The 26,463-nt window shown below is 40.1% G+C and overlaps 1 protein-coding gene across 14 annotated transcripts in view; it reads left to right on the forward strand.

Moving 5' to 3' along the window:
* Positions 1-26,463, forward strand: part of EBF1 (EBF transcription factor 1) — a 280,609-nt gene that overhangs the window by 203,292 nt on the left and 50,854 nt on the right. For 10 of the 14 annotated variants that reach the window (XM_074156299.1, XM_074156296.1, XM_074156298.1 and 7 more), the window contains 2 exons: positions 3,211-3,341; positions 10,721-10,847. In XM_074156299.1, coding sequence (XP_074012400.1) covers positions 3,211-3,341; positions 10,721-10,847 — 258 coding nt within the window. Of the gene's footprint in view, positions 1-3,207; positions 3,342-10,720; positions 10,848-26,463 lie in introns of all 14 variants that reach the window. The other 4 variants (XM_074156295.1, XM_074156297.1, XM_074156292.1 and 1 more) reach the window with 1 other exon arrangement.

Below are 26,463 nucleotides of genomic sequence, written 5' to 3' on the forward strand. Positions count from 1 at the left end.
CAGCACCTTCGTGCAGCCCTTCCAGTCTTTAAAGACACTTGCATTTTTGTGACTGGTCCCAAGGGAAAATAATGTCTTGAAATCTTTTGGGAGCGCACAGCGCACTCGCTGCTTCTCAGATAGTGCCTGCAGAGGGTACCAACCTGCCCTGCTTTTTAAACCACCAAGTCCTGACTTTTCCTCCTCAGAGGAAATGCCCTGGGCTATTGCCAGCAGTTTTGGTAAGGCACTGATTCAGCACAATTGCTACATATTTAAATAAAATTACACGTGCAAGTGGTCACATTGACTTTGCAGGTGAGAGCGTCCCAGTGAACTACTCACAGTCCCAGTGCAGGGACCTGGGTGTCTGCACAAAGTCCCCCCGGCTGCCGTGGGACTCGGCATGAATTTGATATTAAGCACATACGTGTAGAAAGTATCAGAATCAAATACACGAGGCAGCACAGACAGTGCAGCACCCTGCATGTCTGAGTGCAATGTAGGTAAAGAACATTGTCAGATAAATAGCAAGACCTTTAGTGAGGACCTGTAACTGCTGAACAGTATCTTGTATTCATTTTAAAGATGAATTGAATCTAGAATTTGAAGCCTGCATATGTTTTCTGTTAATGGCTTATGGTCTCAAACAGTTTTCATTCACTGGTATTTAGGAAAAAAATGTTGTTTGTAGTCTTTAAGAAAAGTAGCTCATTCTCTAACACATGGGAAACTGATTATCTTCGGGTTTTATTGTGGGGGGTGTCTGTCCACAATCAACTGGAAATACTGGAAAGGATGTAATTTGGAAATTATTTTAATTTTTATTTATGAAAAAGTTTGATTTTGTGAAAAGGCTAGATGGCATTTTGAAAAGCTGCTTTCACTGTAAATCCATCGCTGTGAGCTTGGCTGAAAGGAAAGCATTTGTTTTTGGACTTTGCAATGGTTTTTATGCACAGTTTTATGCAAGTAACTTGAATCCAAATTAAACATATTGAAGTTACTTCTGTGTGCCCGCTACATTTTCATGATGGTAATGTTAGGATGTTTCTTTTGTTAGCTCATGTAAAAGTTAATGGCTGTGCTCTGCGAAGTTTGGAGTAGGGTAATGATTTTTTTCTGCCTGTGTGTTTGTGTTTTTCACTGGAGCTGGCATCTCCGTCAGCTTAAGTAGTGGAAAAGTTTGTGCCTGACACTTACAACCTTTCGTAGGTAGGGACGGGGTCTGTTTGCTCCCCATGCATGTGTTCCATCACCGGTGGTGCGAGTCTGTAGCAGTGCCCACAGAAACACTCACTGCTATGGGTGACTCAACAGCTCCCTTCCCAGTTCCCTTCCCAGCTCCCTCCCTTTCCCAGCCCCACGCTCACTGGTCCTGCCCAGGGGCCGGGACGAAGGAGCTTCTCACCAGCCTCACCGACTCTGGCAATTAGCTCCAACCAACCAGAGTTTCACTAAATAATCATAAAGATGCACGGGGTCTCTTTACCACTTTATGTCTGGAGCATTTTAAAGTATGCTTCTGTGAATGAATTAATTTATTGTCTTTACAATTAGAAGAATGTAGGGCAGGGGCTGTGCCACCGCTCAGCCACATTAAGTAATTTGTGGGTGCAAGGGTGTTGTCTGGGTGGTGCTAACAGGTGGGTGGCTTTCACACTCCTGTCTTCCTAGTAAATTCTTACCTGATGAAGCACCTGAGTACCCTCCCTTGAGTACATCATCAAATAGTCAAAGTTAACAAACCAAATTAACAGCTCAGACAGCCTTTTGGCCAAGTAGCAATTCACAGCCAAATGCCAGCAACCCTAAAAAAAGAGGTATATATGCATATATATATATGCAGCTAATGAAGTCCTGCTGATTGACACCTGATTGATGCCTGATTGACATTGCAGAATAAATGTGGGCAATGGCAGCCCTTCATGTGTTTTCAGTGGAGCCAGGCTCTTCTCTCTGCTGAGGACTGGGTTCGTATCTAAAGGAAAGAATCTTTCTTTCCAACATTGAGGTTGACTGGTGGAGTTTTGCTGGACTCAGTTTTTCATGGCTAATGAAATTGTTGAGGTACCCACTTTACTTAAAATTTTATCTAATGGTATGGTGTCATATTTTCACCTCATGCTGTATTAGCAAGGAGAAGCTGGTGGCACTGGGGATGGGATTGGTTTTCATCAACCTATGTGACCACCTCAAGACTCCACAGCTGAGAGTTACTCAGGGCTTTTTGTCTTATTCAAGATATTTCTGCAGTAATGTTATTCCTGTTGCAGCAGCACAGTTAAATTCTGAGGTACTCCTGTACTGCAGAGGAGGAGAATCAGTATGTGGATGTTTATATTGCCCTATCTCACTAATACATGCTATTGAGCATGCTTCTGCTTAGATATTCTTAAATCAGAAGATCTTACCTAAGGTTTGAACTTACTACTTTGAGCAGTGCTTGAGTTTTTGATATCCTCTCAGGAGGCACTCAGTACATATGCTGCCAAGAAAGTGGCTAGTGAAAGCGGGGACAGCCTCAGTGAATGTGACAGAATGCATTGCACAAGCTTCTTAATTATCCAGTAGATGCAACGCAATTGGAATGACTAGATGGCAGGGTTGTAAGGTTTTGGGTTTTTTTGGAGTTGATTTTTTGGTTTTTTGGGGTTTTTTTGGTGTTGGTTTTTTTTTTTTGTAGTAGCCAAAGCATTAAGCAGGGCAGGGTGGTTTAATGCTAGAACAACCTGGATCTGATTGCAGAATACTTAAACAAATGCTGAGGGTTACACCCTTTGTTACTTAGCCAATATTTTCCATAAAATTTATAGGAGTTTCCTTGATGAGTTTAGGTTATGATGGATAATAAAGCAAGCTCACTGGAGATTGTTTTATTAACTCAGGTGTTGCGCATTTCATATAGAATAAAGATAGGGATTTGTCCTGATTTCCAATTGGTCTCTGCCCATCATGCTGTGATTTTTTTTTTGTTAATGTAGGCTTAAAGAAGTTAATTTGTTCAATGCAGATAACAAAACCAAACAGAAATTAATTGAGAAAAAATGCTTCCAAAGATACAGTTTGAGGTCATGCACATGTACTAGAAAGAATGTGATTGCTGAAATCTTTGTGTTAGTAAGGGGGAAAATGAAAGCTCCTTTTATTTTATTTTTCTCAAGTCTTCTATCATTAAAATCTGGTTCTAACAGCAGAATACTTCTCTTTTTCATGTATGTTGAAAAGCAGCTACACCATGTATCAAAGCCATCAGTCCAAGTGAAGGATGGACTACAGGAGGTGCCACTGTCATCATCATAGGAGACAATTTCTTTGATGGGTTACAGGTCATATTCGGCACCATGCTGGTTTGGAGTGAGGTAGGTGTTGTCTGAACGGTAATGTCTAATAGCTTTGTCTAGCTTATAGCCAGCCTGTCCTTTTTTTTAATGCCACATGCTAAATCAGCAACAAATGTTGAGATGCGTATCCTTTTCTCATTCAGTTTTATGAAAATAATTAGTCAAATTTACCTGTGGCAGAAATCCATTATAGTCAGGGGATTTGCATCTCCTCTCACTGGCCCAGAATTTAACTCAGTGCCTTTTATACCAAGAAAAGGGAAGGATAAATGCCTGTGTGAATAATTCTGCATTTAGCACTACAATCGCTAAGGGCCCACAGGAAACAAGCGTTTAGGTGATCCTGCTTTCCAGGGAAACTGTCTGCTTGTAGCTGCAGCTCAATGAGGTGGAGATTGCAGAAATTCAGCGCCTCTGAATAGCATATTCTTAAAGTATAGGTGCTTGGTGTAAATACCATCCGCATAATAGCAACCAAAATATTGTATCCGCAGTGGAAAATACAGACTCGTCATACCTAGTGGGGGCCTCTGTAGTTTCACAGTAACCCTTTTCTTGGTTCTCACCCATTTTTTGCTGTTGCTGTTCCTCCCAGTTTCTTAAATCCTCTCTTTGCCTCGCGTATAGTTAAATGTGGAGTCTGATATTCCCCCAAAAGCCTGTGGAAAGTTAAAACCCAAGCAGCATCACCCGAACGGCCACTTGCAGTGCACAGGGCCGTAGAAGTTGGGGCTGAGTCCCCTCTGCCTTCACTGGGATGGGAAGGCAGCTCCAAGGAAAGGTTTACGTTTTGCATTTATGACTTTTCAAAAGCATTTTGGAGGTTTCATAAAATATTTGTTATTTTCATGATTTTAGTACTGAAATTAACACGCAAACAGAAAAAACAGCATCTCTGAAATAGCTATACAATGCTTACCCAGTGACGTAAGGATCTTCTAATGCTTTGCCTTATATTCTATAAGTATTAAATCAACATTATAGCTTAATTCATATCCATCACATTCCCCCTACTGATTCCATTGCACATATGGCAGCGTTTTTTCCATATGAAGAGTATCCTCTAAAGTCCTTCATGGGCTTCACTATTCTCTCTCTCTCATCCTTGCACTTGAGGACAAGTGTGGATGAAAGGGCATTCCAGAAAAGGAGATATATTAAATGAGCCCTATTCTGAAGCCCTTATGTGATCATGAAAGTGCCCCCTGGGTCCAGTCTAAGCATTTTGTGTATTAGGATTGAAGACATTATGGCTACAGACATTTAACAGGGAAAGGTGAAGAGGCTGGGAGGAAAGTGCGCTGATTTTGGTACCGCAGAATTGGATCTTTCTGATCTCAGGAGAAGTGGTTCTCTCCACAGAGAGAATGTCTCCAAAACATTGTTGCTGATGGTTGCGTGGCCTTGTCATAAAATTAATAATGTTAGAAGGGGTCCATCCAGCCTAAAGTCAACCTGTATGTTATGAGTGCTATAATGGGCTGCAAGTTGGTTTTGAGTGAAAACTGTTTCCCTGTCTCCCTGACAGAATTGGTTCTCAGTTTCATAACCTATAACAGCAATAGAAAATCCTATAGGGGAAAAGAAGTTATTTCTAAAAGAAGCAGACAAACATGATAAACAAGTGCAGAAACACATGAGCTGTCTGAATGGTCTCTAAATAATAGTGCTCTATAAATAATCCAAATTACACATACTAGCCACCTAGGAAGTACAAAATAAGTTCTTACATTTGCCTTCTCATTTCTAAAAATGTCTAGTGCATTTTCAGTGCCCAGGAAGAATATTTTTATTTTACTTCAATAGAGTGTAGAATTGAACCGTTGATCTGAATTTCAGTACCATTTCAAACGTGGAGTGGGTTCATCTTGAGTTGTTAGTCAGGCCCAGTTTTGAGCAAACCTGGACAGGTTATTTTGCCATTGAATTCAAAAAGAATTTTCAAGTTCATTCTGTTGTTTCATGGATCCAAAGAAAACATGATTTTAACTGAGCTGCAGAAAATCCAAAATAAAACTAGATAGGAAACTAAAGAAAAAGAGTGAGTCTTGCAGAAAGTTTTCACATGGATTTTTCTAGTTTCACTTCCAGTTATAATTGCAGGTGGTTTGAGGGATGAAGTCTGATATTTAAATTAAGCATCATTTTGCCACAGACTTTGCATGGGACCTTGGGCAAATCACATAATCTGCTTAGAGTTCAATTCTCTTTCTCTAACAGAGTAATAAGATTAGTCACCTTCTTTGGAGAGGTGCTGTGAAGATAATTATCGTAAAGGTCCTATATTACTCAGATTTTATTACAGAAAAATCCATGTAAATACCTGAGATGCATGGATATTTAAAATACAAATTCTACCGCTGTTTAGAAGCAAAGTTAAAAGCCAAAAAAAAATATTGTTCATTTTAAGGGTGAATTTGTTGCTGTCAAGCAGCATATGTTATAAATAATTTGAAATGTAAATAATATATTTTTAATTTATTTTACATGTATTCAAGTTTTGTAATTGAAATATTTATATGCTTGAAATGGAGTTGAGTGTGTTAAAAAAGGAGGTTTAAAATGGTTTCTGAAACACATATTTATTATTTAAACATATATTTTAGCTGTAAACACTCTAACATAATTACAACCTTTCTCAGCCAGAGAGAACTAAATAAAAACTTAATTTGTCACATTAATTTTGTGCAGAAATGCAGATACCCTAAGCCAGTAGGTTCAATTAATCCTTAACTCCCTTATTACTTTATAAAAATGACTTTAAAAGCCCTTGATATTTTTAGAATACAGGAAAATGGGCCATCTAATGCCTTTTTTTCAAGGGACTTTCATAACTGACAAAAAAAAGGAATTGGTATATCGTATGCACATGCTGAATCTGGACAGACAACTCCCAGCAAATAGTTTGTTTGCCAGATAGTCTCTGCCTTTCTGTTTGTCCAGTCCCCAAACAGAGAGAGTTGTTTGCAGGTTTTTCCCAGCATTATGGGTCTGTGTTGTTGCAAATATTCAAAATCTGAGCTGCTGATAAAAATCCTCTGTTGTTTCTCTCTCTTATAGTGGAGCTGAAACTCTGAGAGTCAAGTTTCAGGGCAAATACACAATTGTGAAGACAAAATTAGTTTCTTATAAATATTCCACAATATTTGCTTAAAATGAACTATTTCTTCAAACATTTTCCTGCCAAGAACATTCCTCCAGCTGTACAGAGTCAGCTGGAAACAACTCCTTTTTCTTTTCTATTAAGAAAAGATGAAGCACTGAAACATCAGTTCTTTTACCTTTGTACAGCACAAAAACAGAGGACGATTTTTTGGTTTGGCGCTTTTGGGTTTTTTCTTTTTTTTTTTTATGCTACTGAATCAAATGCTGTGACACAGTTTTTTATTTTGCTTTTTATGTTTATTATTGATTTTGGAAGTCTCTGTTTTTGAGTGCTTATTTTGGAGGTCTGACTCATTTTTAAAAAATGAGTAGGCACCCTCTTTTTGAAAACCAAAGCTTATTAAGCAGCCTCTGGATGCCCAGAATTGAGGCATGCAAAGTCACTGGTCATTTTTAAAAATATAAGTATCTTAAGGGTCCTGTTCTCAGTGAAAGCTGTCATTACCTTCAGTTGGTGGGATTTTTCTTCATTCCTGTCCTAATAGTCCTCTTCACACAGAGTCCAAGTTAAATTTATGACTGATTGTCACCATTTCCCTAACCACAAACCAGAGCTCAAGCATGCAAAAATAAACTAGTGACTCAGATTAATGACATCTCCTTATAAAATGTCACTTTTAAAAAAAGAAAGTAACCTGGCACTCTGAACAGAGTGTGAGATGATGCTGTATCACACAAGAATGTCTCAAATATATTAGCAAACCACAGAAAGAGGCTTGTTGTACATACTCAAACCAAATGTGTTTTGGATTTTTTAGGACACATACCTCCCTCCATTCCAAAGGTCTCTAACTCAGGTTTTAATGTAATCCACAGCATGTCCCAACTGACATGTAAGAGTTTATATCAAACAGCTAGTGCAGTTGCCAAGTATCGGACCAATTCACTAGAAAATCCCTTGGGAGAAAGGGTCCAGTTACTAGTTTTATGTCCAGCTCCAGATCTCAATTAGCCAAATGCCAGAATGGAAGACGAAGCTGGATCTGGGATTTTGGCTGGTGGGTTCATCTCCAAATCACAGGTTAATGCCTGCTCCAAATCACAGGTTAATGCCTTGCCTTTCAATGAACACATTAAAAAAAATGTGTTCAAAGATGTACATAACTCATATTTGAAAATTCTTAGTTCTTGGCATGTCATTGCTACAGTCATTATGATGTCTGTTAATGCACCAAGAGTTCCCACCTGAGATTAGAACACAGAAATGGCCATAAGGGCTCAGACATGGAGGTTCATCTAGCCCAGTGTCTTGTGTTCGGTGCTGGGCAATGACAGATGTCTATAATAGCGATAGGGTGAGCATGTTGTGATGCTTCCCCAGACCGCTCTGCTAGCTTTCAACGGTTTGGGGCTCAGGGGTTTCCACAAATGGTGTCTTTACTTTTAATATCCCTTGATGCTCATAGCTCACCTTTTCCAGATACTTTATGTGCAAATACAAGACAGACTGTGCCTTGAAGAAGGTACAGGCTATGTCAGTGTGAGAGTAGAGAACACGCTAGGAAAAGGTAGAGTGGATTCCCAAGGTCAGGCCACAGGTTGACAGTGTAGACAGGTCCTTCTAGCTCAGCACTATATCCCTGACAGTGGTCAGTGGCAGATGCTAAGGAGAAAAAGTAAAAGGAAAAGGCACATGTATTGTTCTGGTTTACCTCCCAAGCTTTAGTTCTAGAAAAGAAAGGAGTGAAATATATTCTGAGTATCCTAAACCATAGGACTTCAGACATAATGTTCACCCTTTGGGAATGTGTGGGCGACATTATTGTATATTTGTGGTTTTAAACACAGTTAAACTTATTTACTTCAGAGCACAAAGGAAAACCAAACTGTTTGTGGAGAACAAACCAGGAAACTTGCTTAACTCTCCCCAGCTCTCTGTAACAATGGACCATAAATAGGTCAGACATTTCTTGGGAACCAGGGAAGATGAGTATTGGAAAATGCCACAAATTATGTTTAAAGAACATTAAAGTGGTGACAGACCAGTAAATGCTGGGAAATTCAAAGATACATCCAGAAGCTGCTTGTATAGCTCATGCCAGAATGGGGGTGAGGGGTGCAAGGCACATGCTGATGTAGTAAGACTAGCATGTTAACCTTTACTATTAAAATCCTTGGCTGTTTTCACAAATATTTTCCCCCTAAAAATGTCATGAAACTTTTCTCATCGTGCCAGTTCACCCAGTTAAATAGAACCACTTGAGCATGGGATTTATCTCAGCTATGTTTGGCTGCCTACAGTTAAGCATCTAGTCTAAACTTGCCATCTCGGTTCACTGGAGAAAGGTAGATGCTTCCAGAGAGCAGCTCATCCCAACATGAGAGGTGTCTGAAGCACTGGAAATAAATTGCTATTTGGCAGTGCTTTCTGCCTCCGCTGACAATTGAGTGCATGTAGAGAATCGGCCTAGACTTTTAGGCTTTGGTCAGCCCAACTGTAAAACAGCTCATTTGAAGTAAAACCAATCCTTGGAATTTTGGAGTTTGTTTTTTGGTTGTTTTTTCGTTGCTTGGTTTGTTTGTTTTTTACCCACTTGATAGAGTGAATAATTTAGGGAAAAAAAGCAGGTTTCTTTTAAAAATGAGTAAGTCTAAATCACAGGATTTCAAAGCAGAGCCTGAAAACGTGTTCTTTGGAGCTCACAAACAAGAAGGCATCGATTCCTTCATGATCATTTCTAAAATGACATATGACTTTTGACTTCTGTGGATCTGAATAACTTCTGGAGCATTTGATGCTGGTAGTTTTGGTTTTAATCTTCATCTTGATTTAATATTCATTTTCCTATTTTAAATATGGAGAACTTCGTACTGTGTATGCCATTTCCCTCAGTAACACAGATGGCTCTCAGACAGACATTACTCTCCTTCTGTGCTTTTTTAGTCCTTTGCCCTAAAAAAAGAACTGGTTAAAAGTCTGATTTTTTGGTAGGATCTTACTGCAATTTTGAAATATTTGGTTCCTAGTAAAAATATGAATAAAATTATTTTTTTTTTTAATAAATAGCTAAGCTATTAAAATGTATCCCCGAATCCAGGACGTGATTCAACCAGAAGCGTAGAGCAGTTGACTGTTTGCATAGGGTGCCCGTTCCTTTGCTCACTGTCAAGGCTGGTTATGGTCTTGGTCTTGTTTGCCTCTCTAGAAGTGTGTTAATGTGCCACAGTCAGTTAGAGAAGGATTTTCCATGTACCAGAGCTGTATCTTGGTTGCTGGACACAACCATGTCACCTTTTCTATGTACCTCTTTTCACTATTCTTGTCTGAGGGAGAATAATAAGTGAGAAGGGGACATTCCGGTGAGGGCGAGAACAGTGCTGTAGTTTGAGTGCAGCAGAGATTTGAGTTAACCTGCCATAAATTAGTGAACTCCTAGATGGCTCTAATATTAGTTTCAGGGACTATGTTTTAAATCCAGTCCAGATTGCTAAAAGAGCAAACATGGTCTAGAGCCTGGAAAGTGCAGCACTGACCCACCCCAACCTTTTGTGTTGAGAGGATCATGATCCGAGACCCATTAGAAAGAAAGTTAAGTTTGCCTGCTTATTACTGTGTAAATCCACATCTGCAGGAGCCCTCTCAGATGTGTGTCAGTCATTGCAGTGAAGGCAAACTGGAAGTGGTGGTTAGATATTTGGTATATCTCTTTTGACTGCTCTGATCATTTGCAAGGAAAGATCCAGCATCTTTCCAAAGCCAGATTTTGCGTTTCTGCAGTAATTCGCAATACCTCCACAAAATGAATAGAGAATTAGAACAGCAGCACATGGGGACCACTGCATCTAAACGCCTGCCTGGGCTTGGGCTGTGCAGTGAATCTCAGCCTGGGCTTGCGCTGTGCCCTGTTCCCACGTGTAACTGCCTATCATTTATCAATCAGATTTGTTGGACACTATCATGACCCCAGTGTTCACCAGAGCAAACATAGGCATCCTGCTGCTCTGAGCTAAAGTTATTGCATTAAACCAGGGCTAATGCTTGTACTAGAAAGCGAGTGCCTGCCATGTATGAAAACAGAAATAATATTGTTACGGCTGAGGAGGAGAATGCTTGTAAATATTGTACTCACTGGCTTTTGTGTGGATTACATCAAGATTGTATTCAAACATTGACAGGTTAATTACATGTTTCAAAGCTTGTTTACTGTGATCTGAGAGGAAAGTGTTATTAAAGAAGTGTTCAGCATCTAACAGTGCTTTTTTTCTCCTCCCTTCTCAATGTTTTCCTCTAGCTGATTACTCCTCATGCCATCCGTGTACAGACACCTCCCCGACATATCCCAGGGGTTGTAGAAGTCACATTGTCCTACAAGTCTAAGCAGTTTTGCAAGGGAACGCCTGGAAGATTCATTTACACAGGTAAGGATGCTTCAGTACTAGATATAACGTGGAGAAATAGGGCAGGCAATATATCACACTTCTCCTTCCGTCATTAAAAGCTGTATCGTATTTTATTATTTTGGCTGAGCACGTCATTGAAGGTACTAATTTAAGGTTGGATTTCAGAAATGGATGATCGTAGAGATGAATCTGAAAACATACCAGTGTGGGATTTTTGTTTGCTTGTTTGTCCTCGCAGTGGGACATCTCTTTACCCAGGAGGGGGAAGGAAGGAGAGAAACGGATACTCCAGTACTTAAACAAACAGAGGAAGAGTGCAGGCATAGAGAGCCAGACACACTAGTGCAATCATGAATCTGCCTTCCAAGAAGTGTCTTGCTAAATATCTCTATCTCATGTTGTCCGGCAAGTGTTGCAAGCGTTCAAAGCAGCAGCCTGTTTGCCTGCCCATCTCACTATAACATATGTGTCTCTGGCTTCCAGGGATGCTAAGTGGCTTTCACCCCAGCTGATGCTGCAGACGTAGGGACTTGCAGTGTGTTTTGGGGTGGCATCCCACACCGAGACCACTAGGTCGAGTGGTTTGGCCTGAAGAATTATTAACAAAAAAATAACGCTAGGACATTGCAGGTGCTCTCAATGTTAAACCACTCTCAGTAGTGGTAAGAACGACCTGGGAAATACATCAAGTAGCAGCCTAACTTTTTAAAAAGAACGTGACATTGAATCCTTGGAAGGTATGCGTGCTAGAAGAATTAATGGCTTGGCCAAGTCTTGATGCGCTTGTCCTTTTATGCGCTTGTTTGACATATGCAGGCAGGAATACTTCTGTAGCCATTTGCCTGAACTATGGTTCGTCACAATCCAGTGCAATTCCTTTCCCCATTCTTGATTGCCCACAAAACTTTAAGAATAAGATATATCATAAATACTTGTGTCTACGAGGCATTCTGAATTACAGTGGGCACATATATTGCTCCAACTGTGAATGTACACACAGAGACTCAAGGCAGAGGAGAGACTTCTGTGCTCCAACAAAGCTCTCATTTGATTTTTCTTAACACTGAGCAAGTTGAACAAAGGTACCTTATAAAGCTGCTTTGTTGTCTTTTTCAAATACCCTCTCCCCCAGTTGGGATTATGCGCTGGGTTTCTTTAAACTGGGTCTTAAAGTGTACATGTATCGCCTTGCTGGCTGAGCAGCAGGCGCTTGTGGAGGCTGTGTGTATTTATTATAAGCATTATGGTTTCAACAATGCGTGAGCGAGTCATATATTGGACAATAACACACCATATCAAAAAAGTTATTTAGGGTTTGAATATGTTGGAACAGAAGAAAAAGAAAAAAGCAAAGGGTCAAATTGCCAGCTGGTGCGAATTGCCAGTGTATACCACATGAAAGTGTTAGCCAGAGCTCTGGACAGTTTGACCATGAATCCTTTCCCTTCTCACTTTGTTACTCACAATAAGTTGTGCTGTCCTGCATGTTGTCAAGCCACTGGGGCGGCTGCATCTCGGGCTGGTGAAATGGCAAGTATGCATGCAGAAGAAGAAAGGAAGAAAACCTTTCCCCTTCAACTTTGAGAAGAAATTTTTGGGGGCTTCGTTTTGGGATTTAAATGTAAAAATGGCTCGGACCCATTTTGGTTTTGCTTTTCAGATCATCATTAATTAGCTTTTCCAGTAAAAAGGAGTGCGGCAATTTAGCCTGTCTGCCCAGAAGCAGATGGCTGAACGTGGAAATAAAGGTGTCCCAGTAGGGAGAGTGTTTCCATATATGCATTTTCAGGTTAGTGTTTAAAACACGTTATTTTTCATTCAGTAAATGAAAGTTATGAAATACTAAACAACAATGACAAAATCAAAGGTGATCCAATCCATGGCCAATTCTCTTACTTATGCAGCTTTTATGGAGTTACGGTAGACACAGAAAAGCTATTGTGACTGAAATTGTACCTCACACAATTTGCATTTTCCTTTTAGAGGCAGCCTGAACTTAAATGTGGCTTTTTAAAAAGGACTAAATGAAACTAAAATAAAAACAATTAATGCATCCTGACCTTCAGAAGTGCCTTCCAGCCCTTTAAACAAAATGCAGGTTCAGTACACGCCTGCCGATTAGTTTTAGTTAATTGAAAATTATAGGATTGACCCAAGAGGAAAATTTTGTTTGCACTCCAATCACTTTTACAAATTAAGGAAAATTACCACAATTTTGTTTAGCTAAGGTTTCACACTGAGTTCACGAAATTAGCTCAGCCATCCCAACAAAGTCAGCACTTTGTTAGTGAGCACTAGAAAAAAACTAATAGTCTATGGTGTGTACAAACGAAGCATAGAAAAAGCTATGATGCTTTAGAGAACTAGGCCAAGTGTTTTTAATTAGGATTATTGGTTCATTGTAAGTTTTGAAGAACAATCAAACTAGCAGATTAGCTGTTTCTTTTAAAGATAGAATTTCTTGCCATTCATTTTTCCCATGAGAACTTGTTTTAACTCCCACATAGCACTATTTTTTTTCCTTTTTTTTTAACAAGGCCTGCAGGAAATGGACCAATTGGAAGTTGGGATACAGTAACATTCCCCAGCATCACTGCAGCCGATGGGAGTTTTTCACAATGTTCTTCAGTGAACTCAGTGTTCTGGAACATATTACAAAACCACAGAGGCCAAATGTTTTCTCAGAGGAGATTGGCCTCTGTTTTTGGCCGAAAACATTTCAGCATCACTTGCTGCTTATTTACCCTGCTATTAAGAGCAAGAAAAGGGGAGAGGAGAAAAAGGGGGAAAAAAAAATAAAAGAGAGTGTGTGAGAGAGAGAAAAAGACCTGGGGTTTGTGGGCGGTGCAGGAGTCGATCAAGCGTAGTTTCCTTTCTGGTGAGAATGTCCCTGCTCGTTAATGGTCCCATTTTGTGGTCAGGTCTCATTTAGAAGAAATTATTTTTAATCAGTGTTCAACAAAATATCCCCTCAAGCCACCTGGCTGTAAACTGTTTTTTTCTTACTGTTAAGTACTTAAGTTCTCAGAAGAAAATGCCCAGTGACCCATTAATTTTAGCCTTTTTTTCCTCTTTAACTGCAAATAACTTAGTAACATGATCTCTAAGTAGTCCATGTGCCATCTAGGAATCAAGGTCACATATATACAGAGAAATCCTGACTTTTTAAAGTATTTTTGAAAGAAATAAACCAGTGTCAATGCTGTGCTTACAAGAAAACACAAGTTTTTTATTTTCCATCTGTAAAGCAAGCCATTAGCATGCACTTATAGAGCAATTATTTCTTAGACTTTAAGCTTTGACATTCCTGAGAGAACGCTATTAGAAATACAGAAATCTGAGCACATCTTGCATGTGTGTTCGTTTTGGAATAATATTAGAAGTCCGTATTGCACACAGAAATACCCAAACATGCTGGTCAGTATTTCCCTGTGGCTCCCTTCATCTGTAAGTCTCTTCTGGTATTGAAGAGCACTGAACGAATCCAGCTTCATGTACCAACCTAGGAGTCAAGTATGTGTCACTACCATTATTTTAGGACTGAAGAAACTGAGATAAAAGAAGAAGCCATTAGGCATACAAGTCCATAAGCAGTTAGCCAGGGTAACTCAGGGTTACTCATGGTTGAGTTAAATAAAGGATGAGAATTGGCACAAATTTGTGATACCCAGACAGGCCTTGAGATTTTGTTTTGTTTTGTTTTAATTTTAAAAAATGGATGGGTCACGCACAGTGTGATTTTCACAGATGAATTTTGCTATGGTACTACAGAGCGAGATTTGAGTGGGACTGCATGAATGTAAGTGAAAGGAGAATTTATCTCTCTGCATATTGGAAAGGACATATGGAAGGTCCATAAAAATACATTATGCTGTGTCTTCTACCACCTGCTCAGTTTACGGTTTTGTGCTTTTTTTCCCAAACTAGAGCAAAGGACTACACAGTATAAGTATATAGCTTTGTCGCTAAGGTTATGTGTACAACATGGGGTTAATTCAGTCTTGGCTGAGCAGCACCCCAAATACCGTTCTTTTTTTTTTTGAAAATTGGTTACGTGGTTAGATCCAGGTTGGAATTTGGGGACCATTTCGTTTGCATTAGTCTTGCAGGGAGGCTGTGGGATAAACCATTTGTGTGCTGACAGGGTACCTAGAGAAACAGGCAAGTCCCCCCACAGTTCATTTGGGGTTTGTTATAAACTACGGGATGTGGTCTGCCTCCAGAAGTGCTGCTGCAGGAATGGGCGGGTGTGGGGTCGTGCTGTGCAGTGTGAATAACCCAGATGCTGAGCGCTGATCCTCCAGGATAATTGTGATGGAGGCCGAGTAGGTCAGAGTGGAGTGCTGCCGAGACTGGCCAGTGTTTGCGTGATGCTTTTGGGCCATTGTGCGTAGAGTGATGTAGAAATGCTAGCACTGTGAAGGTCAGGATATTCGCAGAATTTCTGGGAAACCGCCTCTTTCTCTGAAATGTCATAGGGCTTCTCAGAGAACTTTTCATTCCCCTAGTTGCTACAAAGAAGAAATAGCCTGATGTGAAAAAATCCCTGCTCCATCCTCATTTCACCCTTTATTTACTTCCGAAAACATCTGAGTCTGTGTACAAACAGGAAGAGCCTTGCAGATCACAGATGATTTGGATAACATTTTCAAAAGCCTTGATTTTAGGTGGCTTCATTTTTAGGGTTTTATCTTTAAATGGTTTAATTTAGAGAAGCACAGGGGAACTCATCTTCTGAGAATCATTCTCTTTTCATTTCTTAAGTCAAATACCTCCAAGAGTAAGAGACCAAAACCTACCTGTCACCATTTAAAGTTTCAGTCCATAATCCTAGAAGCAGAGGTTTAAGTCATGTACACAGATCTGGTCGGAATTGGAACTACTTAAAAGCTGATCTCCAGTCCCTAAAGTTTCAGTCTGGTAAGCGTCAGTGATTCCTTGGCTAGGAAAATTTTCTGCTTTCAAGAAGGCACCAATAACTACACAAAGTTCAAAAGATAAACAATCAATGAAGCAATCAGTTTTCAGAATGGAGAGTTCTGGAGTTTGTAGATGTAAATAAAAAAAAAAAAGTAAAAAAAAAGAAAAAAAAAAAAAAAGTAGTAAAAAGAAGCGGTGATAAGAGACAGACTGGCTGTCAAGGGGTTCCTGTAGCCCCGCTGGAGCCTTTCTTGTTCCCCGCAAGCTAGAGTTTTACCCTTACACCAGCTAACCTTGGCCATCACTGTGTATCTGTTAGTTCCTGAGAAATGTTAAAACCCAGTGGCAGTTATTCTCAACATCAGTAATACACAACCTCATTAGTTTTACAATGCCTCATTCATGTGTGTTTATTATTAAGTCATGAGCACTTAAATAGCTGATTGGTATAAATGAGGAGAGAAGGCCACCATCAACAGAACAATAAAAATAAAATAAAAAAGCCAGAATCTCTGATGCTGTCTTGGGTTTTATCCTGATGTGTTTATAAAATTCTTCACCCTCAAAGATATGACGATCATTAATCTCAAATGAAATATAGAGCACATCACTTCTCCAGAAGAGTGACCAGCTCTGAGATCTGGTAGCTAGCAAATGAATGCCATTTGTTTTTAACAGCAGTTTTTATCTGCCTTTCACTAGTAAATATTAATAGCAGTGGTAGAATAAAAAGTATCAGATGTCTTGAAGTTAAATAGTCACAGAGTGCTACAGAAGAACAGAACAAAATCCTTCAATACAAAGAAATGTATAAAGTTAAAAATAAGAGCTGGTGTCTGTTCTTAAAAGCAGGAGAGCCCTGCGCTGCAGGTTACCCTGTGCTTTGGACTCTCAATATAAAGTCTGCTCCTGATCTCAGACAGACTCTACAGAGGAGAGATGGTAAATCCTAACTATAGCACAATCAAGTAACAAAGAATGAAATTAAATCCTTTGTAAATGTAGACTTCTGCTGGTGAATTTAATGTCTCTGGAAACAAGGGAAAAACCCTCATAACAGCTGTCTGAAACATGTCCTAGTGCAGAGTCCATTGTGTTCCCCCTTTATCCCCCACTGTGCCAAGTGTTCATTCCCAACTGGACTGTGCTGTGGGGACACTGGCGGCATCAGGTGGTCTGTGGAGCTCAGAGATGGACCTATCTTTGGGATGGTGCATTGGGCTGAAAAAGTTAAGCTGTATGCATGGCTTTCTGCTACCATAGGAGTTTTCCATAGTCCCTGAAGAACTGGGTCCTCGTGACACCACTGCTGGGTCAGGGAAAGCTCGCAGGTAGAATAGAGATGGGAAAACAAAGGAGGGATTGGTGCAGTCTCTCCCTCCAAGCACCCACATCATTGATGTGATCCTGGGTGCTACCTGCCTTTGCAAAGGAAAGTTGCCCTCAGGAAATCTCTATTTGAGTTTAAGCTTGAACCTGGCCCTTTCTAAGTTCCAGTCCGTAAATGTAGTTGCTCTGCTGAGTCAGTGTTAACACCTGGTCTGCCTGGCCTGTCTGGAAATTTTTAGGGGGAAAAAAGAAAGAAAAGAAAAAAAAAGGTTGCAATGGTTTTAGAACAAGCTCTCCTAGGTGAAATTACTTCAGTCCTTATTATTTGGTGTGGGCTTGGGGGTGAATGTTGTTACAGAAGTGTTTGTTTTGAAGTTTGTTAGGATGTATCCAGTGGAGTGAAGTGTGGAAAATTATCAAGGTTGAATATTAGGAATATCAGGGTCGTTTGTTTGGTTTGCAGAAATTCAGGAAAGGAAGCTGGGAGGAATCCTCATTGATTGTAGGGAAAAGGGTGTTTCCAGACAGTGAGGAGGCAGTGGAGCTAGACTGGAAAATCCCTTTTGTATGCTAATAGGAACACAGAACCCTCGTATCTTTGGTATTCCTTAAACACTGGCAGTGCCATAACACACTGCAAAAAACAATCACTGAAAGTGTGCAGTGTACCTGTAGGACAGCTGCAAAATGAAAGCAATTACAGCAACCGTCAGAATAAAGCTGGCTGTGAAGGAAACATATTATTTTGCATATTTTATGTATACACTTTCCAAGAAATATGACCTTTATTTTCTAGTTAGAGGGAAGTGCAATCAGAACCTACGCAGCAAAGGGTAGCTGGATCATTAAAAAGAGTATTTTCTCTGATATTAGAAGTCTAAATGGGCACTAGTCCTTATTCACAACCTTGGCTGTTTCTGTCTGCCCTGAGTTAATAAGTGATAAGGCCAAAAGAGAAATAAATCATTGAAGTCCCTGTCCAAAGAAAACATATTGACTACAGCCAAGCAAATAACAGCCCATAACCAATGGTCCCATTCATCATTCATGTAATAGGGATATAAAGTATTCTCTACCTATGAAACCATAGAGTAGGAAAAAGCCTGATAAGCCCCCAATCTAAGCTATGTGATTTGATTATTAAAGGACATGAACTGTTTGTCACATACCTTTAATCTTTAAGATGTGTTGCCATTTCTAAACTATAAATTTGTGGTAAAGGGTTAGAAAGCTATTAACGATAAAGGTATAAACTAGACTTTATAAGGATTCCTGCAATTGTCATGCAACCCTGTAGACCCTTGGAACCTTAACCCATTGAATATGGTATAACATAGTTATCTGACCTTCAAAGCCAATAAACCATTTTTTGCTTTTCAAGTTCCAGACTTACTTCATGATAAATTAACCCTCTGGGTTCACAAAATAAGCCTTGTAAATTCTTTTCTTTATCCCCTCCTCAAAACCTTTAAATTTTCATGCCATTGCTTCAAAACTCTCTTATTCCAGACTGAAATTGTTAATCTTTTTTTTTATTCTCCTTTTAGCTCATGTCAGTTGATAAGATATTATTCCCTCTCTTAAAAAAAATGGCCAATAAAACAGAAAGCTGAGATGAATTTCTAAAAACCCTCAATTGCGCTCTGTTTCTACAGGGGGCTTCACTGTCTTGTTTCTTAATGTATGAGTATTCAGATCAGACAAATGCCTCAGAAATTGAGAGTTTGTAGTAGCAGCAGTGGCTGTACTGCTTACCTTAATGCATTTTGATCTTGTGCCCTGAGAAGAGGGAGGGACAAGGCACTATCTTTTTGCTGGTTCAGAAAGCCGAATCCTTGGCTACTTATTGCCACTGAAATATTTCATAGCTGGGAATTCTGGCTGCCTTGTGGGTCTGTATGTACCTAACTCATCCTTCCTCTGCTTCTCATGGGGTGCAGCGGGTTTTGATTTCTGCCTGGAACCGTGTGCGGGATTTACTGTGTGTTGTTGAAAAATGGCCAAGCCGTGGGCCAGACTGTCAGAGGTGCCCACAACATGCTGGCTCTGGCGAGGGAGTCAGGACGTGAATTTAGTGCACGGCTGCCTGAGGCACGCTCCTGCACAGCACTACCTGCGAAATAGCCTCCTTAAGATGTGCTTAATCCTTTGAGGTGCTTGTTAGTGAGGGTTGATTTTGCTTAGGCATTTTGTTACACAAGTGAACGCCGTACGGCTGGCTCAGACCGGCAGCGTGGTGTGCAGCCAGCATTCCCTGGAGGCAGGACTTGGGCAGCCTCACTTGCTTTGCGCTTGTACCAGCATCCCTACGCAGCCAGTAATGCTTATCTAGCCTGGTTAAAGCTTGCTGACAGCAGTGACTACAGAGTGGATGTGCCCCAATATAGCCCGTGTCTATAGATTCAGGCTTTTTTGTTAATATATAGATAAAAGGAAAATCTTGTACTTCCAGCCTTTCATCTCAGTGGATGCAAGTGCAATTTATTGCATGGAGTATGAAGTTCTTTGTACTTTTCTGCTATCTTGCAAGAACTCACACAGGCTCTTCTGCTTAGTTATGAAGATATCAAATGTATAAGTGAGGTGGTCTGCTGTGGTGTCTGGATAGAGATACTGGAAACAGTTTAGTCCCAGGATGAGTAGGCTCAATCCTGGCAGCTCCTTAGGCCTGCCCAAAACACTCCAGAGTTGTCTCCTGGTGCAGGCTGCAGTGTCCATTGTTATTTTATTTAAAGTCAGTTTGAGTATTTCTGTATGTAACATACTGCTGTCTGCAGAGCAGACATGCCCTGGTAGGTTGGAGAGATGCTGTATTGCTGGCACCACAGGAGCCAAAAGAGGGAAAGTCAAGCAACTCAGGAAGGGAATAAGTGTTCTAAATGATCTGAGGCATTTGGCAATAGTCCACATTTATTTCATGATAATGGCTGACTAATGCCTTAGAAAAAGTAGAATTTTCTTGAAGATTCAATCTTCACAAAAGTTTCAACAATCTCAACAAACTTCCCTAGGACCTTCTGGCAGACCTCTGTCATCACCCGGTAGCTGATGTTTCTATGGAAGAACATTGTAGTGTTAATACTACTGCATTTTTAAAAAAAACCCAAACTTCTCCAACTTACCCCCGCAAAAAGAAATCTCAAGCCCAATTGTTTGAGGTCTGTATATAACTATATAACCTTCACTGAAAGGTGTTTTGCCATTGCAAAACAGGACAGGACAGAAATTATTTAATATGCTAGTACACCAACTTAATATATATTGGACTGTGGTTTTGCAGACTGGTCTGCATGAACTTTTTTCATACCCATGCTGAACTTAGACTACCAAGTACCAGATAGCTTATGGCAGTTTACAGCATGGGGAGGTGAGTGAGAACCATCCACTTGGTATCACAATGAAGAGCCTGGTTTTGGACGGTTACCCTTGAAGACCTACAGTCTTGCACATTTTGCCCTAAGGTATTTGCATGGCCATACCCACTGTTATTTCATCTTTCAGTGTCTTTTTTAATTTCCCTCCTTTCTCCTCCCAAATGTGATTTTTTGATCTTTTTCCTGTTGGCGTAAATTGTGGTTAACCTCTTTGCACGAAGAGTTGTGGACTTGAACTGCTCTTGCGTAGCACCAGGTGTCAGCATTGGTGGTTAACAAGAGGAAACCCCATTCCCAGCAGACAGAGGGTTAATTAAAACAAAAAAAACAAAGCAAAACAAAGCAGAGAGAGAAACCCCATCACAATCAACTAAGAATGGTGGTTTTTTTTAAGTCCCCATGGGACAGAAAATGCACATGGAAATTAAGATGTTATAACAATCATCTAACAAAGGTACATGTTTGTTAAAACAGAAAGTGGCACCAAACTCTCCAATTTAAATCTGTGAAAATTACAGAGCAAGACCTGTAATGTCTATGAATAATTGTGAAACTTGCTATCACTTTTTAGTAGTGCAGCATCTTCCAGGGTGGACTTGATCCCTTTTCAACGTGACGAGGTCATCTTTTACCTTGTCTGCATCAGGGATAGAAATCTAGTGAGCCTAGTGACCCTCTCTTTGGAGCTCTGGGGCATGGTACCCCCTCGATTGTCTCAGACATCATCTTAGAAGTGGGTGAATCACCATCAGAAAACTCCTCTCTGTCCTGTGTCTGCAGATGGGCTCTAAAAATGTGCTCAAATATGTACTTGGATGGCTGAAGCTGGGTGAGAAGCATTACACCCTCAGTGACCCCACCTGCTAGGTGCTGTGTAGGAAAGTAATTATTGCCCCAAGTATGACAGTCTCATGATAGTTTCAGAAAGACATGGCTTATTGTCCCTGTTTTGGTTTTTTTTTGTTTGTTTGTTGGTTGGTTGGTTTGGGTTTGTTTTTTTTTTTTTTTTCTCCTAACTTATATCCTATTCCTGGCTTTCAGTGGGGTACTTTCCTTAGAAGACTACAACTCATCAAATAAAAATACATAGTTTGCATGCTCAGGCAGTTCTTGCAGCAAGCTTGTATTTGTAAAATTGAAAGGCTAGATTTTACTGCCAGAAGTAACCATGAATTCATGTTGAAAGGTCATTTCTGCAAGAGAAATATTTTTTCCAAATGTAGATCTCTGACTAGTTTCTCCCCAAAGTTCACATGCATGTTGTGCACACCTACTAGAAATAGTCGTTACATTGTTGTTCCTAAAAATAGGTCTTCAAGTGGCCATCGTACTGAAAAACAATAATATTTTCTCAACAGGTTTTTATTTTTGAGGTACTTTTGGTTCCCTTAAATCTTGCATTGAAATGTGTGTGTCATTTATTTAAAAGGAAGAGAGTGAAACTTGCCTCGCCTATTTGCCTTAGACTGTGTTTTCCCTGGGTGTTTTTGTCAGCTCAGGCTCTGTTGTTGATACAGGGGCTCTCAGGGCAGCACACGGGTCTGGCAGGGCAGGGACGGGAACAAGAATCTGCAATGGGTATCTTTTGTTCTGGAATGAAGAATTTAGTTCAAATTTCCCAAAGACAAGGCCAGCCTGCACATTGTTTCTCCGCCAAAACTGTTCATCCTTGCATCGCTTGCAAGTTCTGTTAAAAAGACAAATGAAGCTTCTTTAAATTGGGGCCTAAGGGAAGGGATGGAAATGACCCCCTCCCCTCTCCAATTTCCCCCATTAGACTTTTTTTCACAGATGTTCATGCTGATTAGAGCTGGGAAATAAGGGTATTTCTGTGGACCATGAATATTCATTTGTTTTTTGGCAATGAATTTCCTTCAGTTTCCCTGTAGTGTTTCGCTCCCTGCAAATGTTTGAACAAGTGTGTTAGCTGAGACGGTCCGTTTCAAGAAAAATTCAGAGTGAACTTTCTATAGTGTCTATGTCTTTGCCTGAACAAAAGGATGTTGATTGTTGAGAAACATAACCCGAAACCAGCAAACACACAGGTTTGCTGATGCCCTCTCTGAACATACGCTATAGATGGAGAATTTAAACCAAAAATTGGTAACAATCCACTCTTTAACGATCTATCTATAAGGATCAGGTTAATTAGAAAAGCTATTTGACAAATACTTTCACCTAACAAGTTAGTTGGAGAAGAATACCTCTTTGGCCAGTTACTGAGAGGGAAAGGTTTATTATGAATTATTTGCCCCGCTGTAGTACTGATGCCCAGATCCGAAGAAGCTGCTGAACTTGGTCTTTGAGGGGTCTGCGATGCTATATCTAATTAGACCAAATGGATATGAGCAGAGATCCGTACAATTTATAGCAGAAAATCCCAGGGATCTTAAAATTTTTCAAGTGTTATAAAATGTTGAATGGAGATTACTGTACCTCCTACTGCTCAATTCTGCACTAAACATGAGGATAGAAATTGTAGCCGATGTGTAGGGAATAGCCAGGACCCTCCACTGCAGTCAGTGAGCAGCCAGTCCAGGGAGACTGCACACAGGAATTCGGTAGAATTCCACCAACTTCAGTGGGAATCTGCATTATCCTTTCAAATTACAGCATTTGGGTCCTTGGGATCACCCAAAATTTGTCAGTATTTTCTGTGTAGCACCTTAATACTTACCCCGCGTGTTCTGTGGAATAATGTACACAATTTTACAATAACTATGTAATTAACTCACTTTGCTGCTCCCCTCTCCAGGGAAACTCATGCTTCTATTAATGCTATTAGGAAGGTCCTATGCATAGAACAAAGAAAGTGGTGCAGCAGATGAGTTAACATGATTTGATTTGCAGATGCTTTAAACACTTAGCAGGAGACAGCTACGGAAGCTAATTAAATCACTCTAAGGTGCACAGGATTATCTGCTTTGTAAGAAACAATTTCAGTGAATTATGGTCGCCCTTTAGCTGAGGGGAAGTAAAAAGCATATTTGTTTGGAATTAAATTTTCCACGCAAGGTGCCCATCAGACCTCTCTTTCCCTGAACTTCTACAATAGTCTTCCTTTGTAGCTAGTATTTTCTAGGAATGTGAATTTTGATTGTGTAAGAGTGGTGCTGCTTCCAACTTTCTTACGTAAAAATTTTCCTACTTAGCTATTGATTAGGATCTGCCTTTAAGCAGTGTCTTGAGTAAAAAATCGTGTTGGTACATTCACTACCTCTCAGATACTGCATCTTATTTAATGTACCGGAATTCCCAGTTTAAAGTAATCACAAAATTTATGGAGAAACGGATAAAAAAGGTTGTAAAATATCGATTTGGGGAATATAATAACACAACTCATCTATAATAAGAAGAAAAATGAAGCAATAATTCAGGTGTATTGAACGGCTTGCTGCTGGAAGTATTGATCCGGTGCTTTAGTGTGCAACATCGCACCTAACATTGCAATGGAAGAACAGCGCTGCATTCCCCTGCTCATTATTTCGCAGACACTATTGCCTTGTTACACAGGTCCCACAGAGCCTGGGCTGCCAGCAGGGAGAGAGAGGAACCCCCAAAATAACCACAAACCTGTAATATCTTAATGCCACAGTATCTCACTGTAACAACATGCAGACATTGTGTTCCCGTGCTCCTCTTATGACAATCCTGTAGCGTGGCTTTGCTTGAGTTTTTTTGCTCTTGCTCTCTTCGCTATATCACATTTATTGCCTGTGTTCTGTACAAACGGTACCTCTGTGCTGTCTCTTTTGATAGCACGTAATCAGAAATGGTGTAATTGAGGAAACATGCTTTCCTTAAATATTGACTTTCAGGATCCACATATAAAAATTCCTAATCTTATTGCTGTGTTTCCTTACTGTGGCAATAAGCAAACATTGAAAAAAGGACAGCAAAGGTCAGTGGAATTTTAAAATAAGCGCCCCGACATTTCCACAGCATTAAACTCCATCATGCAACATTGCATTTCTGTTTATCTGCTGACATCTGCAGAGGTATCACACTTGATTGTTTGGCATAAATAATTTAGCAGAAAGAATTTTATAATGAGCGCAGATAAGATTTACCTATGTGAAAAAAATATAATTAAGGAGTAAGAAATTGCACAAGGTAAAAAATAGTGAATTTCTGTAACAGGGCAGCATTTTAACACTTGTGAAGACAAACATGCATCCTGCTCTGTGAGGAAGCTGCTTTATACGTGCCTGTAAACTGACTGTATCCCCCATGATCATTATCTAGAAATATGAGCCAGACCAGATGAGCAAGTTGTGAACAGATCAGGCTTCCTGCAAATTTCAGCTAACATTGATCTGCAGGATTTGCACTGGATCCTCAGCATTGTTGGGCTTGCAAGGTTTGTCCTTTTTTTCCCCCTTTAATCCATAAAGTAGTGGGGAGAGTGAAATGGACACTTCTGCCCAAGGAATGGGGGGGAAGGGAGGAAAAATGAAAGGAGGAAAATAACCTATGGCCAATGCAGAGGCCAAAGAAAATTGCTTTCTGTAAACTGCAAGGCCCTGCAGGAAGACTCGAACCGTCGATTCCAAAGCGAGCACAGGTTGCACTGGTCACAGCATCTCACCACACGCTGCTTTCCCAGGCATGAGTTCTCCTTCCATTGGTGTGTGTTTTCCCTGGGCAAGGAGGGCTGAGGAGCCATGGCCACAGCCCTGGGAGGTTTACGATTCCTTTCATTTGCATCTTGCAGGTCTACGCTGGCTCAGGAAGCAGAAAACGTGCAATTGTTTTCATAACCTAAATAACATTTCTAGTTTAGAAACCCCGGGGGAAAAATCATTGTCAAACTGGCAGCTTGAGATGGCATGATGATAAATGACTGAGGTGTGTGTTCTGACTCCGCGGGGACACGTGGGGTGAAGAAAACCCTCTTCTCTTGCACTCTTTGCATCTACAGTCAGGAAGGGACAATTGCAATCTGAAGACATACTCTTGCCTCTTGAAAGAGGTGGGACCGTGCCTTTCTGTTCACTGAATGAAAAATTTTCTTGTGGGTCAAGGTGTTTGTGGTGTAGCATCTTTTTAAGGCACTGGCAATGATTGTGGGTTTTGTCTGCCTTTGGTGCTAACACAGGAAATGCATATGGCACGGGGGGTCAGTAGAGCAGTTAAGCAGTTTCATCGGTTCACATGTGGTTTTTTTAGAAAACAATTTGAGACTTACACTGTTATTGGGCAATGAAAGTTTTCTTACCAAAAAAATTTCCTAGGGATTTGTGTAATAAAGATGAAAGCTGCATGAAATTCATCACAGTTATTTTCTTAAATTCGTGAAGTAATTTCTTAATAACTTTTATCCCTCTAGATTTCACAAATTTGGTAATTTGAATTTTTATGGAATTTTTTTCAAAGTACTACCTACAGTGCCAGATTTTTTTTTTCAGGGAAAATTGATTTTTTCACATATGTTCTCATAATGAAAATTTCTTCACACTAAAAACCAGTAAGAATGGGTCTCTTGTTTATTTACTACTTCTTTTCAGAAGCTCTGTGCGCTGTTAAGCATTTTAAAGAAAATTGATAAAGGCTCTGTATTTACATACATTACTAGTTAATTTTCGGCATTATTTTGATAAAAAACAGGGTAAATCGGTATCCTTTAAGTTTCAAGAACATACTTGGTGAAAGTAAAGGAAACTTTTCAGGTTACTTAAGTGCTCTATTACATTAGGAATCTGATTGTCAATCTTTGCAAAGTTTCGTGGGATTATTCTAAGAATTAAAAGACCCACAGTCCTTACAGTAAGAACAAATGTTTAGTGGACTTTCTGTCTTGTATTTTGATCTTCACTGGTCCATTTCATGGTCATGCTGACCGATAGGTTTGGTTGGACTTGCATCGTCTCTCCGAACATCCTGAGCAAAGCCTAGTCACTTCTCTTCTGGCAGCACTGGTAGGATCCCCTCTTATCGTTTGCTTTATGCTGCTGTAACCTACTCCAGGGCATCTTCCATCTCCTCTGAAACCTCTGTTGGACCATTGTTGC

This window comes from Numenius arquata, chromosome 11 (genome assembly GCF_964106895.1).
Source record: "Numenius arquata chromosome 11, bNumArq3.hap1.1, whole genome shotgun sequence".
NCBI classification, from domain to species: domain Eukaryota; kingdom Metazoa; phylum Chordata; class Aves; order Charadriiformes; family Scolopacidae; genus Numenius; species Numenius arquata.